The sequence below is a fragment of the Belonocnema kinseyi genome, chromosome 4 (assembly GCF_010883055.1).
Source record: "Belonocnema kinseyi isolate 2016_QV_RU_SX_M_011 chromosome 4, B_treatae_v1, whole genome shotgun sequence".
Taxonomy (NCBI): domain Eukaryota; kingdom Metazoa; phylum Arthropoda; class Insecta; order Hymenoptera; family Cynipidae; genus Belonocnema; species Belonocnema kinseyi.
Window position 1 is genome coordinate 141,114,141 of NC_046660.1, and position 17,076 is coordinate 141,131,216.

At 34.4% G+C, this 17,076-nt stretch overlaps 1 protein-coding gene across 3 annotated transcripts in view; it reads left to right on the forward strand.

Annotated features, from left to right (window-relative positions):
- LOC117170640 (97 kDa heat shock protein) overlaps positions 1-17,076 on the forward strand; it is a 189,867-nt gene that overhangs the window by 70,972 nt on the left and 101,819 nt on the right. For all 3 annotated transcript variants that reach the window (XM_033357548.1, XM_033357545.1, XM_033357547.1), the window contains one exon: positions 7,827-8,095. In XM_033357548.1, coding sequence (XP_033213439.1) covers positions 7,827-8,095 — 269 coding nt within the window. The remainder of the gene's footprint in view (positions 1-7,826; positions 8,096-17,076) is intronic.

Below are 17,076 nucleotides of genomic sequence, written 5' to 3' on the forward strand. Positions count from 1 at the left end.
CTTACATACGAACTCACAGTGATAATCATGCACTTTCTGTTTTGCGGCTCCCAAACGGTAGGTATGGTGGGGGTAATTTCCATCCACGATCTGGCAGCTCTGTATATGAGTGTTGAGCTTCACTCGGGTGAACCGTTCAGTGATCACTCGAGTGAAGAGTGGGTGTCACTCGACGGGTGACTATTTCAACCACTGAAACTAGGTAGGTGGAAGTGAGTGAACAGTGGAATTGGCGGGACTCGCAAGTTTAGTAGTAGATTAAAGTTTAGTGTCTTCATCACCTAAAGTTTAGTATCTTCATTACTTTCTACTATTATTGAACACATCACTGTTTGTAATAACAATGACCTCATTACTGAAGCAGCAATTAAAATCTTCTTATCCTGTTCTTGCATTTTTGAAACTTTTGTGTAATGTAACCTCAACTGTCTTTCATCAAACATACACCCGACGCACATTCGAAACCGTTTATTCTACCATTCTCCTTCCACTTCACCCTAGTAAACTCCGCCCACTTATTTAATTCGCCCACCAATTCACCCGGGTGGTCGTCTGGAACGCACCCCTGTGGATCCCACCACAAAGTTCCTAGAGAATAAATGAAAGTGGAGCCTATTTGGCGTAAGATTAAAAAAAAGTGTCCTAGCCCAAATAAGTCACGAGATATGACCTTGGAAAGTGCACTCTTCATGCATAAAGGCACCGGAGCGTACCGTAAAGTAGAACTATGGTCATATTTCGAAATCGTTGTGACAAATAAGTGTATATGATTCATTTACCATGTATAATATGTCTTTTGACATTAATGAATAAATCATTGTATATAACAAAAGCTTGCTATCACTACTTCTGATTACTTTTTGGTAAAAAAAATCGTCGTAATTGAGTAAAAATGTGTAATATTTTTTTTCCATAAGCAAATATTTTTAATAATAATTGTTTATAACAAAATTTTGCTAGAACCACTGTTGTACTTTTTGACTACTTTTGTGGCAAAAAGTACTTATCATTGATATAAATTGTGACTGCAAATTATATACAATTTACAGAAATCACTGCAAATTACAAGCGCCTTAGAGTTAAGTACGGGATTGAATGCAAAAAAAAGTATTCATTAGCAGGTATTGTTACAAACAATTACAAAAAACTATTTTTTTATTGATAAAAAATATATATCACATTTTTAAATAATTATAAAGCTTTTTCGTGTTATAAAAGTATTCAAAAATTATTATGATAAGATTTTATAATAAATAATTATTTAAAAAATCTTTGTTCATCATTAAAAAACGATTGGTTTATTAATAAAAAAAATTTGTATATCACATTTTTAATCAATGATAAGTACTTTTTTGCACAAAAGTAGTCAAAATGTACTCAACAGCGGTTATAGCAATATTTTTTTATAAACAATTATTAATAAAAATATTTGCTTATAGAAAAAAACATTACACATTTTCAATCAATTACGATGACTCTTTTACCAGAAAGTAATCATAAGTAGTGATAGCAAGCTTTTGTTTTAAACAATTATTTTTTTATCAATGTAAAAAGGGGTATTATACATGATAAATGAATCATATACACTTATTTGTGACAAAAATTTGGAAATATGACCGTAGTTTTACTTCACGGTACGCTCAGGCGCCTCTATGCATGAGGAGTGCACTTGCCAAGTTCATATCTCTTTACCTATTTGGGCTAAGACACTTTTTTTTATAATATGCCAAATTGGCTGCACTTTCATTTATTCTCTGGGAACTTTGTGGTGAGATCCACATGAAATGAAGTATTTTCCCAAAACACAACATCTTCGATTTTAGACAAAAATGCAAAAAAAAAAATGAAATTTTTAAAACATTACAACTCACAAAATAATAGGTCTAAAATAGTTTCCTTTTAGATATACGCAGATTTTTGTAGACTCTATTTCATCCTCTGGTACAATCAACGTAAACTGAACTTAACAGAATTTATTTGGAAAAAACTAAAGTCCACTTTTCCCCCGTAAAAACGGGCAAAAATGGCCAACTTTGAGGGGTATTGTTCTTTTTTTGTAATTACAGCAAATTGAGTCTAGTTTCACTCACCTGTGGAACGTTTTTCCGTGTAGTAATGATGTGCGTAGATACACAGTGTTTTTTGAAACTTAGTGATTTTTCGCTGAAAATAAAAAAATGGGGATTTTTGAATATATCATAATTCGGAACCAATAGAAGTTAGTGGATTATTATTTTAACCAAATTTGTTCAGAATTTTGTTTTCTTTCTTTTTTCTGTTGGATATTTTGCTTTAAAATGCAACGGGAATTATCCGTCCATGAAAAAGTAACTTTTGGAACTGTTTAAAAAAAAAACCGGTTTGGCAATTGATCTGTTCTAGCATCATTAAAAATATTGCAAGTAGGATTTTTTCTGGAACAAAACTACAAGATGCCTGGACTACTAGTAATCCAGATAAATACAGCAGTCAATACTGAATTCTGTGTACTGCCAAGTACCGATGCATCTTAAGTGGATATCCTTACATTGAAAAACATGAAAATCGCTTTTTTGTGTGGAAAATATGAAATCTCTTTTTAAAATAATGAAAACATGAATCCACATCAGTAAGAATCAATCGCATATTGTTAAAATCATAACAAAAACGACGATCCCATATGGGTCATTTTGATACGCACGATGTTGCAAGTGGTACGGTCAACCTAGGTCGTTCTAGTGCTATGTGTGTGTTTTTTTCAAATATTTAAAAACAACAATGAAAATAACATATTTAGTCCTTTTTACAAAAAGTCGATTTTTGTATTTAAATTAGTTAGTGCGTAGTGTGGGCGGGTCAGTTATTGTACCCCTTTTCAGAGTAAAGTGAACCTCTACCTTTCTGCCATCGGGCATCCTTCGTAGCCATACCGCCGGGGAGAAGCGGCAGCCAATTTTGGGTGAATGTAGCGGTCTCTTAAGTGCTATTGATAGCCCCCTCGAAATAGAACCCTTCTCTTTTGAAGGGTTTTACAGCTTAAGGTAGGTTCCGAACCATCAAAATCCCAGTAGAAATATATCAAATATGAAATTTGCATTTGCAATCAATTACATCAATCCAAAAGTCGACTTTTCAAAAAGGATCAGAATATGCCATAAAACTTCATTGAAAAAATATATAGCAACAGTACTTACATATTTTTGTCACGTACGATTCAAGCCCTTTTTGATTTTCACTTTTATTGTCCATATGCGTAAACTTCCAAGAAACAATAGAACGAAAATAAAAACATTGATATTTTACTGTGCTTGGGGGGAGGCCTTTCTCAAACTGAAACAAGATCGAGAGACTTGTCTTTCCTGTATTTTGTTTTGTTTGGAGTGGTACCCCTACTCTCGGACTGTAAATTGTTGCCCCTTATTATAACAGGAATTCCGCGAAGCGTGTCGTGTCAATAATAATTTTGTACTAAAATTTTCCCGAACACTTGAATTTATTTCAGAACACAAAACATGATAAGAAGATGTAAAAAATACATGAAAATAGAAAGCAGCAAGGGCATGTTCTACAATGGGTATAACGTATCAAACATGTAGAGGAAAAAGAGAATACATGCAAAAAGATCAATACAGCTCACTAAATTGTTTCCTTAATAATAGCGCTCGTCGTTAAAGAGATGAAAATTAAATCCGGACGGAAGGAAGTTTAGTTCTGGCTTTAATTTTTCAGAACGGGTGAAGCCCTTTTACGTGAGTGCATCAGCTGATCCACGCTAGTCTTTCAGTTGTTCGCGACACGAGCAAACACAAACGAATACTTGTCACCTCTCTTTCAAATTTACTTTTATGAGAAAGAGAAAGTATATCGATTCCTCATAAAGAAGAATTACAGCTTTTCGAGAAAATTGCTCCTTTTCGTTTTAAGATTCGAAAAGGTGAAATTTTTTCTTGGCCAATTTTGAAATTTCCTTTTAAACATGTCGGATCCCTGCCTCCGATCGGATGGAGATCTTAATTGGTTTAACGCCCGTATCAGAAATTTTTATTGAGCTGGTTGAATCCGTCGATCACAGCGGTCCACTTCCATTCATTCCCGTACCGGAAATAAAAGACATTTTCGTTGACCTGGACGAAATTTTCGCGAGGTAAGGGCTAGATATCCCGAATAAAAATTAATAGAGAATTACTTTGATTCTACTGTCCGGACTTCGGATGGATAAAAGTCTGGGTAGTCCCGGCCCGAGTCCCGGCACCTTGACAGTTCATATAGTCCAGTCAACGGGGAACAAATATCACTAAAAAAAAAAGTTCGTAAAAGTAGCATTTTTTTCACAGATACGTTGGGAATGGCTTTATAAAGATATTGTGAAAAGTCCCCAAACATACGTGTACGGCAAAGTTCCGAAATTCTGGAAAGTGTTAAACAATAACATTTTTTTTTAAATTACTCGAGAACTGTTGATTTTAGATCGAATATGGTGATGTGAAAAAATGTTCATAATTTTATAGGGCACAAAAAAGGTTCTATTTATTGTGGACGTATTGTCAACGTCTGCGCTATGAAATTGGATTAGCTGCACAATTCTTCTATTTCTGAACAAATAAAATAAAATCTCAAATATCCTGGAAAAAACGTCGGAAATATATCAGGCGATTTGTACTGGAGCAAATGCAGGTTCCTTTTAACAAAAAAAAAACGACTAAGTCATTTGCATGACAAACTATCAGTATAAAATGAGCTCAACTTCACTGTACAATTTGATATGTTTAAGGGGATGCTTTTGAGATGAAACTTCTTGTAAGTGTTCCTCCATTTTCATACAATACATTTTCCAATTTGTAGGCCAGAATAATAATATTTACGGCCTCTTTTAAAGCTTTAAACAAGTAAATTTCAAACTTTAAGCTATGATATCGGAAGCAGCGTTGATTATGAGTCCTAATGGCAGCAATGGGAGTGGGGGCGAGAACGGTTACCTCTTTCGATGATATTGAACCCTTCGAAATTTTTTTGCTCACTTTTCCCGACGATAGAATTTGGCCTTCGGGTGGCCGTAACGTCACTGCAATGCAGGTTCTCAATGAAGAAAATTTCAAAAATAAAAATAAATTTATAAAATAAAATTAATGCAATGCACATTAAGCTATCACAATCGTTCCAGAAGTTATCATGCTCATCGCAAGCAATAAAAAAAAACGTGTTTTGCAGGAGCGCCATATTTTCCCAGTCTGCTTCAATAGAATGTTGTTAATATTACCAAAAAGAATCTTAACATAGTAGATTTAACCCCTAAATGAGAATGTAAAAAGACGAAAAGTTTTTAACCTCTACGTGTAAAATAAATTCCATCACAATTTTCTAGTGCTTAGGGAATAAAGTACAAATTAATCCGAGTTATAGACATTTCAAAATTATGTTATATTTATTCTTAAATGTCTTATTCACTGCGTTTGTAAATAAAAAATTCATTTTTGTAATTATGGTTTTTTTTATAGGTTCTTCAGGATATGTTTGTAATTACTCTTATTCAAATTATCAAGCAGAATATATTTTTCATAAAATAAAAAGATAGCTTAATGTGCATTGCATTAATTTTATTTTATAATTTTATTTTTATTTTTGAAATTTTCCTCATTGAGAACCTGCATTGCAAGGGACGTCACGGCCACCCGAAGGCCAATTCTATTGTCGGGAAAAGTGAGCAAAAAAATTTCGAAGGGTTCAATATCATCGAAAGAGGTAACCGTTCTCGTCCCCGCTCCCATTGCTGCCATTAGGACTCATAATCACCGCTGCTTCCGATATCATAGCTTAAATTTTGAAATTTACTTGTTTAAAGTTTTAAAAGAGGCCCTAAATATTATTATTCTGGCCTACAAATTTGGATATTTGAGATTTTATTTTATTTGTTCAAAAATAGAAGAATTGTGCAGCTAATCCAATTTAATGGCGCAGCCGTTGACAATACGTCCACAATAGATAGAACCTTTTTTGTGCCCTATAAAATTATGAACATTTTTTCACATCACCATATTCGATCTAAAATCAACAGTTCTTGAGTAATTTAAAAAAATATGTTATTGTTTAACACTTTCCAGAATTTCGGAACTTTGCCGTACACGTATGTTTGGGGACTTTTCACAATATCTTTATAATGTCATTGCCAACGTCTCTGCGAAAAAAATGCTACTTTTACGAATTTTTTTCTCAAATCCTTCATTGACTGGACTAATAGTCGGGGTGGATCAGGTAGGGATATGCCATTTGAGTTGCAGCTATGTTTCTATGTGCGCAAAATTCGTATAGACAAACGCTTTTAAATGGACTTTTGCACCTTCAAGGCGGGAACCTCGTCAGCATTTTGTAGAAGTAAAGCGATTTGGAATCTTTTATATTCTTTCAGAAAAGATTTTAAATTTTAATTCGCATCAGAATTGATGCAGGTTGGAATTTTTCATTTGTTAAGTAATTATTATATCCAACCTTAAATTTGAGCGTGGAAAAATAAGCATTTTGGAGTGTACGTTTTCGCTGAGTAGGCATGTGCTTTTGCTGTCAAGCTATATAGTAGGCAGAGTGTATTGCGAGGAGTGAGATAGATTTATGTGAAGACAGCTTGGAAAGAGAGGGAGAAGAGAAAAAGAGAGAAGAGAAAAATAAGGGGAGAGGAGGACGTCTGAGCTGAAGAGGCTTGATCTTTCGCAGCGCCGAGAAAAGCTTTTCCGTAATCAACACTGGGACAGCGCTATTTTAAAGCATTGGCGAGAGGAAGAGTGCCTCGCGTGTGTGTTTGTGTATGCTCACCTAGCAGGGCAACTAAATACGTGCACCTTCGTCCGTTTCGAATTTGGACATGATTTTTATTTCAGGTTTAAAATTAATTTATGCCCTAAAATTGATTTTTCCTTCTCTTAATTCTAAGGGCAACATATCGTCATTAGTTTTTTTTATTTGCAGCTTAATTTTAAGTGCATGCTCGTTAAACCACACATATATTCGATTCATTCACACATGCATTTTCGTTTCAGATATAAAATTGATGACCCCCCTTCCCTTATTTTCATTTTTCCCATTTTAGGTTCATCATTCGCAGATTACATAAATTTGAAACTTAAATCTAGGTATACACTCGTCTGGTTTACACGTGCATTCAAATTCATACACACATGCCCTTTTGCAATCCAATCTCACATAATTGAGTGGATTGCAAAAAGAAACTATTTTTATTACCTGAAAAAAAGGAAAAGAAATCAGAGAGAGAGAGAGGGAGAGAGACAGAAAAGGGAAATAATTTGAGAATAATCTTAAATTTCCCCAGAAGAAAGGGATTGTCCGAGAATAAATTCGGGCAATTTATTTAGCTCATCATTCGAGTTGTCTCGCAGGCTAGTGTTGGAGAGCTGGGAATGTCACGTACGCATTCTTGTATCAAGCTCCCAGGTTACAAGGAACAAAGCGATAATTTGTCATCGCAACAAACTTGAATCAATGTACCTTGAAATAATATTTCAAACTGTATTGATCAAAAATTTTTAATTAGATTTGCTCTTATCATTTTTTAGAACAAATGTATTTCATAATAAACACAAAGATCGACTTTTTTATGAGCCCTATCGATTATCTTAATTTCCATATTAAAATATTCCTGGGATGTCGCAAAAACAAAATCAATAAAAAAATCATTTTGAAAAATGGCAGACAATAGTCACCGTATCTATTGAGGAAAATAGTCAGAAAAGTGCCTCAACGATTCATTTAATTTTCTCATTGAAGTTATCTAGATATTACCACATTTTCAAATAATGTGGAGTGCATTGCATTAAATTGAAATTTTCTTTATATTGTAGGTGTATTTTACATAAAAAACGTGAAACCCACATTAGAAGGTGAATCATCCAAAGTCAAAGTTAAAGTGAGAGTGAACCTCAACGGTATTCTTACCATAGCTTCAGCTTCCCTTGTTGAAAAACGAGAACCTACACAACAAGAAAAGGAGGAACAGGATGAACAGGATAAACAGCAGAACCAGGAAAATAATGTAAATTCCGATCAGTCTCAAGAAAAACTAGATAAATCGGATCAAGAAGCTCAAGGGAATGAATCTCCAGCAGTAGAGGTTGGTATACGTTTTTTCCTCAACAATATATATATATATATGTATGTATTTCTTACGCCGATCGATAGATAGCTTCTCTATCAAGTTTGAGCGCGACTACGGTGCAGGCCTTTTAGAATTAAAGGTCAAAGCATCGGCAATTTTAAAAGTGTGCTCAATTTATGAATTTTTATTTAAAGTGGCTGGCTGTCGAACTGAACCTTCAGTTTATGACACTAAAAGAGTATACCAGAGGCCAATACAATCTGTCAATTCTTTCTTAAACTGTAGTGCTAACAAACAAAAAATATAAAGACACACTAACGAACGAACAGGCAAACAGGCACATTCGTAAAAACCTGTTTTTCGGATTCAGGTGTTCTCAAATTGTGGACATGTGACCAAATCAAAGGGGATGATAAAATTTTACACAAATCTAATGCCTTCTCTGATGATATTGTAGCATGATTTTTATATCTGAAAAATTGGAATTTTTATTTAACTGCAAAGTGTGGTCCTCTTATGGAGTCTCTCCAGATCATGTGACACTAATTTACATGCCTTAGCTGAAAAAAATTATTGATTTTTTAAATTCATGAGTATCATAACATGGCACAATAGGCCAGGCGACCCGGTTCCGTGGCCAAAAGTCTGAAAACACATTAAAATATATAAAAATGAATTGCAAGGTCCCAATATAGCGGACGAGTATTTCAAAAACTATTGGATCTACTTGTAACGTGGTATCTATGGGTTTTCGAGGGTGCTGACATTGAATCTGAAGTCAGAATTTAAAAAAACAAAATGGCAAATTCAATATGACGGACGAGTATTTCAAAAAATTATTGTATCTACTTAAAACGTGGTACCTACGGGTTTTCGAGTGTGCTGATTACGAATCTGGAATCAGAGTTTAAAAAATAAAAAAACATTTAGCAGATTCAATACCGAGGACGAAAATATTGAAACGTATTTAAAAAATGATCTACGTAAAATGAAACACTTATTTAAAATAAGTTATCTACTACAATTTTTTAAAATTTGTATTTGTTTTTAATTTAATTTAATTATGTTTATGGTTTTTTTATTTATTTATTTTTATATCAATTTTTAATTATGAGAACTATAATGTTTGGGGTGCTTTCTGTGTGAGTTTCCCTAGCCTCTCACGTTAAACTCCTTCTTCATCATCCGATAATTCTGTAATGCCTAAAGTTTAAAATGTTTGATGGATACCTGGCAAATCATCGTTTTCGTTCTGACTTTCTACGTCGGAATGACACAATTCGTCCTCTTGCGAAATCTTTAGTAAATCGCTTGCCTGAGGAGTAAGGTTCAACACATTTTTCTTTTTATTTCGAGATTAAAGATTAAGGAAGTATATGATTGGATCCGAGCTATCCATAACTATGTAAAACATATCTTCTATGTTTGCTGTCTGGTTGGAAATTCTGCTGTGAGACAATCTGTCATTTTTATAATTTTTATTTTTAGACTCAGAAGCTTCCTCAGCGAGCATACCCACTGGAAGAACACTTGTTAATATGACGTCAGCACCATGCTTAAGAATTTTATGCAGTATCGATGGCATAGAAAACCAGTTTTATTTCTGAATGTTGAGTTCAGCAGTCGCATTGCACAATGTTTCGAATTTCATTGGGTCAATTGTAAGATGACAAGAAAGGGCGATTACAATCGATTTGAAATTACGAAGTAACTTAGGGTCGAGGTTAAGATATTCCGCAAGAAAGTTCTGGCTTATCAAAAGCCTTTCGTGTTGTATTTCCATCATTAGTGGTACCAGAGCCTCCTGGTTTTGGCTTGTCCACTATTCTTAACTTTTCCTAAATAGCATTTTGTATTTGCTTTTTTCTTTGTGCACATTCTTCTTTATGTTTAACACTTCTCATTTGCCATACTTTGATGTTAACACTGTAAGAAATATGCAAACATGTTTCGAACATTCTGCTCCGCGCATGAAGTAGAGAAAGTCTATCTAGCAGAGATTTGAGATCTGGTAGAAAGATTCCGTTATCTTTGTTGTTGAAAGTATTGAACATTTTCGGAGTTGCATGGCACATTGGACAGGTTTGCATTGACTTAGTATTAGTAATAATATTCAATACCTTACCATCTATTAAGGTAAGAAATAAAGAAAAATGGATACGAATAAAATGATCATCATCCAATTTAACTCCAAGAACTTGTAGTTTGTCGATTTGATCTTCAACATTCTGTTTTTGCTTTAAATTAACATTTGCTGGTTCTGTAGTTTATTCTACAGTAAGAGGACAAGATCTTTGTGATTGCGAAGCTTTTTTATTCCATAGAATGATACTCGCAATGGAATAACTGTGGTAACAAATAAATGTTGATCGCTCTGCGGAATGTTTTCTTCTACTAATGTGTAGTTTTGCTTAAAATACTTATAACCAGAACTTCCGTCGAAACCATAAGAGCACATCATTATTGCTTCTATTTCCTTAACGTCTTTGCTTTTAATATACTGAATAATCACTTTTGCATGCAAATTTGTAATTCGTTTTGTAGACGTTTTGAACGATCAGATTTTTCAGCATAAATTAAGCGATGGGTGGCCGAAGTGTGAAGAGAAAGCAGAATCTAAATCTGGTACTGCAATAAAAGGAAAAGAAAAATTTGAATTTAACCATTCAGCATTATTCAATGTAAATCTTGCTGAAAATCTTTGCGCAGCTTGAAATTTTGTATTACGTTCAGATTTCAAAACTCGTATTTTCTTCATTAAAGATTTTATGTCTGACTCTGGGATATTTTCAATATTCAAATTCAGTTTCGATACAATGTAATGAATAGTTGAATCCAAAGCATTATTCATAAAGTAAAAACGTGTAACTTTGGGTAAGCTTTCGAAGCAAAGTGAACACTGGAAAACAAGTGAAAAGCACAGCGAAACATAAGATGCGTGCGTGCGTGCGTGCGTATGTGGCGGCTTGCTGCAGACAGGTCAGTTCTTGGCGCTCAGGCGCTGACTATTACTTGCGATTATTATATTATTTATGGAAAGGGACAAAGTGGAGCACCCGTACCTCGGAACCTCGGGGAATAATTGAATGAAAGAAGGTATTTTACAATAATACTAACTAACATCAATGTGGCAGAAATTTTATTCGAATTTTTTTTTTAATTACTCAACATTTTTTTAACTTATATGTGTCTAAGGGTGATAAGGGAAAAAGAACCATTAAAAAAATAACGGATACATAACTATACTAAATGTTTGAACAAAAAACACATGAAGAATTTTTTAAACATTTTTAACTTCGCATGTCTGTCAACGGAGCAGTATTTTATTAATTAAACTATTATTTATGTGTAAGATACCCCAATTATCACTGATTACAATGACCTGATTATTTTGTACAAATTCGAAATTTGGACTTTTGGCCACGGAACCGGAACGCCTGGCCCACTGTGCATTGTAGGATGCGCGTGAGTGAGTGTAAATCATTGTCAGCAAATATAAACCGTACGGTGCGAGACCTGAGCGTCACTTACGTATACACACACACACACACAGAAACAATATACTCAGGAACGCAAATTAGACGCTTTAGTTTCAATACGCGCTAAGAAAATTACCAATATTTAAATAAAATCACATTTACTTACATTACGATTTTTCTGTTTTGTCGGATTTTTGAACATAATATAAACTGTGGGTGAAAAACACCCAGAGGGAACTTTTCATTATCCCTTCTTCCACAGATTTTGGGACACTAAAGCTGCTAAAAGGCTCTATGCGTAGTGGTGGCCGAGAAGTTAGATGGACGACAGTGCATGTGTCACTGACGAGAGTTTGTGCCCAAAAAAGTTAAAGCCGTGTAATTTCAAATTTGCAGAAGGTTATGTAAGCCATTGTTGCAGCCCCACACATTGAATTAGAGCTTCCTGTGAGCATTTTGAATTCTGTAGAATTTAAACCAATTTTTAGCATTCACATGAATTCTTATAATTCAAACTAATTTTTAAAATTCAATTGTACTCATTTGAGCTCTTAAAATCGTTCATGGATGTATGTTTTTTGTTTATGAGTGTCACATACTTATCGTTTATAATATATAAAAGTTCGTTTATCAGACTTGGAGAATTAATACTATCATTAAATTTACTCAATCTAATAGCCGTTCCTAAATATCCTCATTATCTAGTTTTGGCAATGAACAAAACTAAGCAGCTAAAATGCTTATGAGAATCTAAATAGTTATGTTAGAAAGACACAGTGGATATTAAATATCATTGTTGTGATTTATAACTATTCTTTGTTGCTCAGTCATTATCTTACTCAGTCTGATTCATATTTTGAAATAATATTCTTTTTGACCTTTCGCTTTAAAAAAATGAAAAAAAACTTTCCTCAATATAACACGAAATGTAATAAAATTCTGCTTCTAATAAATCCAAATTGGCGGCAAAATGTCAACTTTATAAAAAATATTGCAAAAAAAAACTTCAAATTTTGATGTTTTTAAAAAATTGGAATAACTCTGGAAATAATTTACTTTTTTAAATTTATATTATTATTACTTGCATTTAGTAAAATAAGGTAAATAAGCTCAAGGTCTCCAAAAGTTTTCATTGTTTTATTTTAAATTAAAACATCAAGGTACTTTAGCAAGAACTAAAAAGCGCGTAGATGATTGTCGCAAATAGTACCGATATATGGGAAATACAGTATTATCTCATCGCTGTGATTTATCTGTTATAATAAGCTTACGTCAATCCAACCACAATTCTACGATATTTTTATAATCTAACTGGCTTTTAGAAAAATAAAGTAAAGTATCGGACCTGCTTAAATGATCTGGCCTGCTAATAATTGAGTTGTTGGGTACCCGAGTATTAGGGCTTTGGCTCGAGAGCTCGAGATTCCGTCAAACATCTCTCACCACTCACCATATCATCTACGCGTCTCATCTATACCCCGTCCGTGAGCCGCGTCGACGACCTATCTCCTTCCATGAGAATGTAGTGGTAAGTGGAGAGGGAAGATTTCGTGAGCCTTCCCTCTCTCCTAAAAGTCCGGTCTATCGAGTCGACAAGAAGATGAAGGTCAATGTTTCTAAATACTTTACTAAATGATCTCAAGTAATTTTTTGGTTACTTTACTCCCCAACATCAGAACTGGAGTCAGGCGAGTCACAGCCTTCATCAAAATATGCTAGCTGCTTGATGACTCGATTAGAGATGTAAGGAGCACAAGATGTGCCGTATGTAACCGTATTTAAATCCCAAGCTTCAATAGAAGATTTAATAGAAAACCAAACTATACGTTATATATTTCCTATCCCGAGGGTTGTTCAAAATCTGAATGAACTTTTTTTTTCATTTTTTACAAAGACAAAGCGACGAAAACGCCAGCGTAATATAATGAAGATTAGATCCGTAAGAATTTTGTGCCATACATGAAGATGCGAATTTAAAGACTTGTTAGTGGAATTTAGGCTCAAAGCATTAAACACTACTCTTATACGAGTAGTATAACCACTATCTTTAACGATAGGATGATGAGGTAAATAAATCGTTGAGAAGTATCAGTATCAGAAAACTCCTGCACGCGTTCTATGTATGAAAAGCAATCCTTAAGCAATCGAGCATGTACCCTTTTTAAGACTAATTTTGCTCTGTTCAAAGAATTGCCAATATTTATTGGAGAGCCGTTCCTAAAAGTACAACGTACCTGTGGTACGTTCCCGTTGGTAAAGTTTGATGATTCGATAAGAAATGCTGCTCACAATTCATCTCATCAGAGGTTAAAAGTGATCTGGCTGTAGGTTCCTCCATCTCCCAGAATCTGAGCAAGTCTTCATGAAGGACTTCCTGGGTTATACTTTGATGAGCTTTTATAGGGACAGTCCAATTAGTAGTCGGTTTATGGACTGGCCCAGAAAGAATCAATCCGAACACGGCATTTGGTGTTGTCTACAGGAAAATTTATTATGCGCTCGAGGTAAACTAAGGTGCCTATAACGCCGTCTGGACAGGCAAAAAAATCCCTAAGTTTCCGATTTCAATTCAGCAGATTTAAGATACATATTGGACAGACCCATTGATGGCTAATTTCTACGTATAAGGCCGTAGAATATACCATAAAAAGGGCTTATTAGCATGTTCGCTTCTTAGAGGCGAGTGCTCTGATTCATGTACATAACTTTTAAGCACCAATGGTGTCAGTGATTTTAGGACATGTGTAGTGTCGCTGGAATCAAATGGGAATCATATACGAGGTATAGAAGATCTAGGACGATTACTTCGATGAATTGTCATCATCTTGCGTATGCGTCGGTCAAGTTGCTTTAACTAATCGACGTGGTTTTTCCACCTATGAGTTTCACAGCCTGATCTTCACGCGATGATGTGGTTTCTAGTCGTGCCTTGTGTATATGGACGCAAGGACTCTCGTCCAGTCCACAGCTCATGCCAATTGATTTAGGGTACCTATTTACCGCCGTCAGAAGGATTTTAAGTATCTCTTTTAAAAAGGCAAAAAATTTAAGGTCGCCATTGCATAAAATGTGGTTGAATCGGAGCACAATCGATTCAGGCAATAGGAAGATGCAGAAAACTATCGGACTTAGAAATTCTTCTTGGACGACCTCAGTCTTATATGGAACATAGCTAGTAATCACTTGTATTTTATCTGATGTTATGAAAAGTCTTGTCCACTATATGAGCCTAAGCTCATTCATACATTTTACTATTCTGGGATGCATCTCCAGGCACTCAAGGAGCTTGATAAGTAGCTCATGGTTCGTGTTATCAAATGTCTTGGGGTATTCAATGCAAGCCATGGACAGATTGCGTCGATACCTGATAGAATCCTTGGTAATACACGTTTCTATTAACAGGTTCCCCCTGCAACCTGCCAGATCTCTCTTGCATTCATGTTGCTCAAATATTGCACTCTATACCTGCTTAATAGATGTTAATATCCTCCCTTTGATGATTCCAGTGAATAGCTTGTAGTTGCTGTTTAAACAAGATATGGGCTGGTAGTTCTTTGGACTTGAAAAATCTCCTGTCTTAGGGATCAGTACCGTGCGTCCTTCAACTAACCACTGCGGGATGGGTAATTCTCCGTTTAAGAAAGTAATAGATATACGAGCTAGTTGTTGGTGCGGAGAAATTAACTTCTTCCACTAAATGTTTTTGATTTTATCGGGCCCTGTCGTTGAAAAGTTTTTAGTTCTATTGATAACTTTTTACGCTTCTTCACCAAATGTTACGAAAGAGTGAGATATCTGAAGCGTCTCCATTTAACTGGTAAGTATCTCCATATATACGGGAAAAGTCTTGGAAAATATCCTAAATTAGTGTTAGTTTTTTGGACGGGCTGTCATTTTTATAAAGTCTCGTATACTTTCTATGAGGGGATCATAAGTTGTCACGAAAAAATTAGAAAAAGTCATGGAAGTTTTCAAGCACAGTCAAGCACAGTCTTCGAAATTTTATCAGATCGTTTAAAAAAATGTATGCAGTAATGGAATGATTATGAAAAAACCCTTCATATTTTCGTAGACTGGAATTGAATAGGTCCGTGACCCATAAATGAAGAATTCGAATACGAGTCAGAGAAACACTCGTCGACTGTCTGTGAGAATTTGCAGAGTTGCACACAGTTACAAATTCGCATTAATATGAGTGTAGTAGACACTGGATGAAGGCTCAGGGCTCCCAAATCTCTGATAATGCACTGCGCATGCGCCACATTGGAAACTAAATTGACTACCATTAGCTTATTTATTTAAAATGATTAAATCTGCAAATAAATTATTTTGAACCAAAAATAATTGTACAACTCATAAAGAAGATATTAAGAAGTATTTAAAATAATTATTAGCGATAAAAAAGGTATACCATCATTTGAATTAAAAATTGATAATTTATTTTCACAACCGGTTGCAAAAAGGACTTAAATCTCCGAGATTTAGAGGACGCAAAACGCTTTATTCACTTCTTACCTTATTCTCCTAAAGATCAAATTCCTTCAACAAAGTTGCACGATTGTTTCGCAAAAAAACTTTTTCAGGTTTCACGATTTTTACTGGTAGAAGCTAGTCGTACTTCGCTCTCATTTTCGCGATATTACTTATAATACACTTATTTTTATTCGAAATAAATTAGCTGGATGTAAGATGCTTTTATTTTCAAGTTCGCATTTCTGAACACAAAATATTTATAGAAGTATTTAAATAAAAGAAGAGTTTATCTCATAATAGAATAAGATGTTACTCTTTTAATTCCAAAAACATTTACATAAAAGTTATCTTCAGATTACTTATTTTAATAAATACATAAAAAGTTGTTTAGAAGTCGAACGAGTCATCACGAATACTTCTCGAAGCACTGAGAGATGCCTGAGATATTATGAATGTCTGAGTTATTTTTCTTTTCAAAAGGACATACAATAATTGTTTAAACAATTTCCTTATTTATTTAATACAATTCATTACTCTCACATAATATCTAAAATGCTTTTTGTAGTTTTTTGTTAACACTTTTATTTCTCATCAAAAATATAGGAGAAAAAAGAACGAGTAAACTGAGTTGTGTCATTAGAAGAAAAAAGAGAACAAAAGGTTAGAGTTAGAAGCGGAGATAGCTACGACGGAAGAATTGGTTTGAAAGGTAGTAAATAGAGAGAGAGAGAGAGAAGAAGAAGAAAAGGTGCAGAACAAGATGTTGAAATGGTTAAATGGAAATTTTTTTGTGGATTTGCAAGGAGGAGTAGAGAGAAAAGTGAAAAAAGGAGGAAAATATGGTAGAGAAATAGATGAAAAAGAGGAGTATGGAGAGAAGAGGGGTGGCCAGAGTTATGAAAAGAATTAATAGTGAGACCACTAGTGAAGAAAGGCAAAGTAGAGGAGGTTAAGGATTACAGGGTCGTGACGCAGTTTCCATCATTGTATACAGTATATTCAACTGTTATGTCGGAGAGATTAAAGAAAAAAGATAAGCCACCG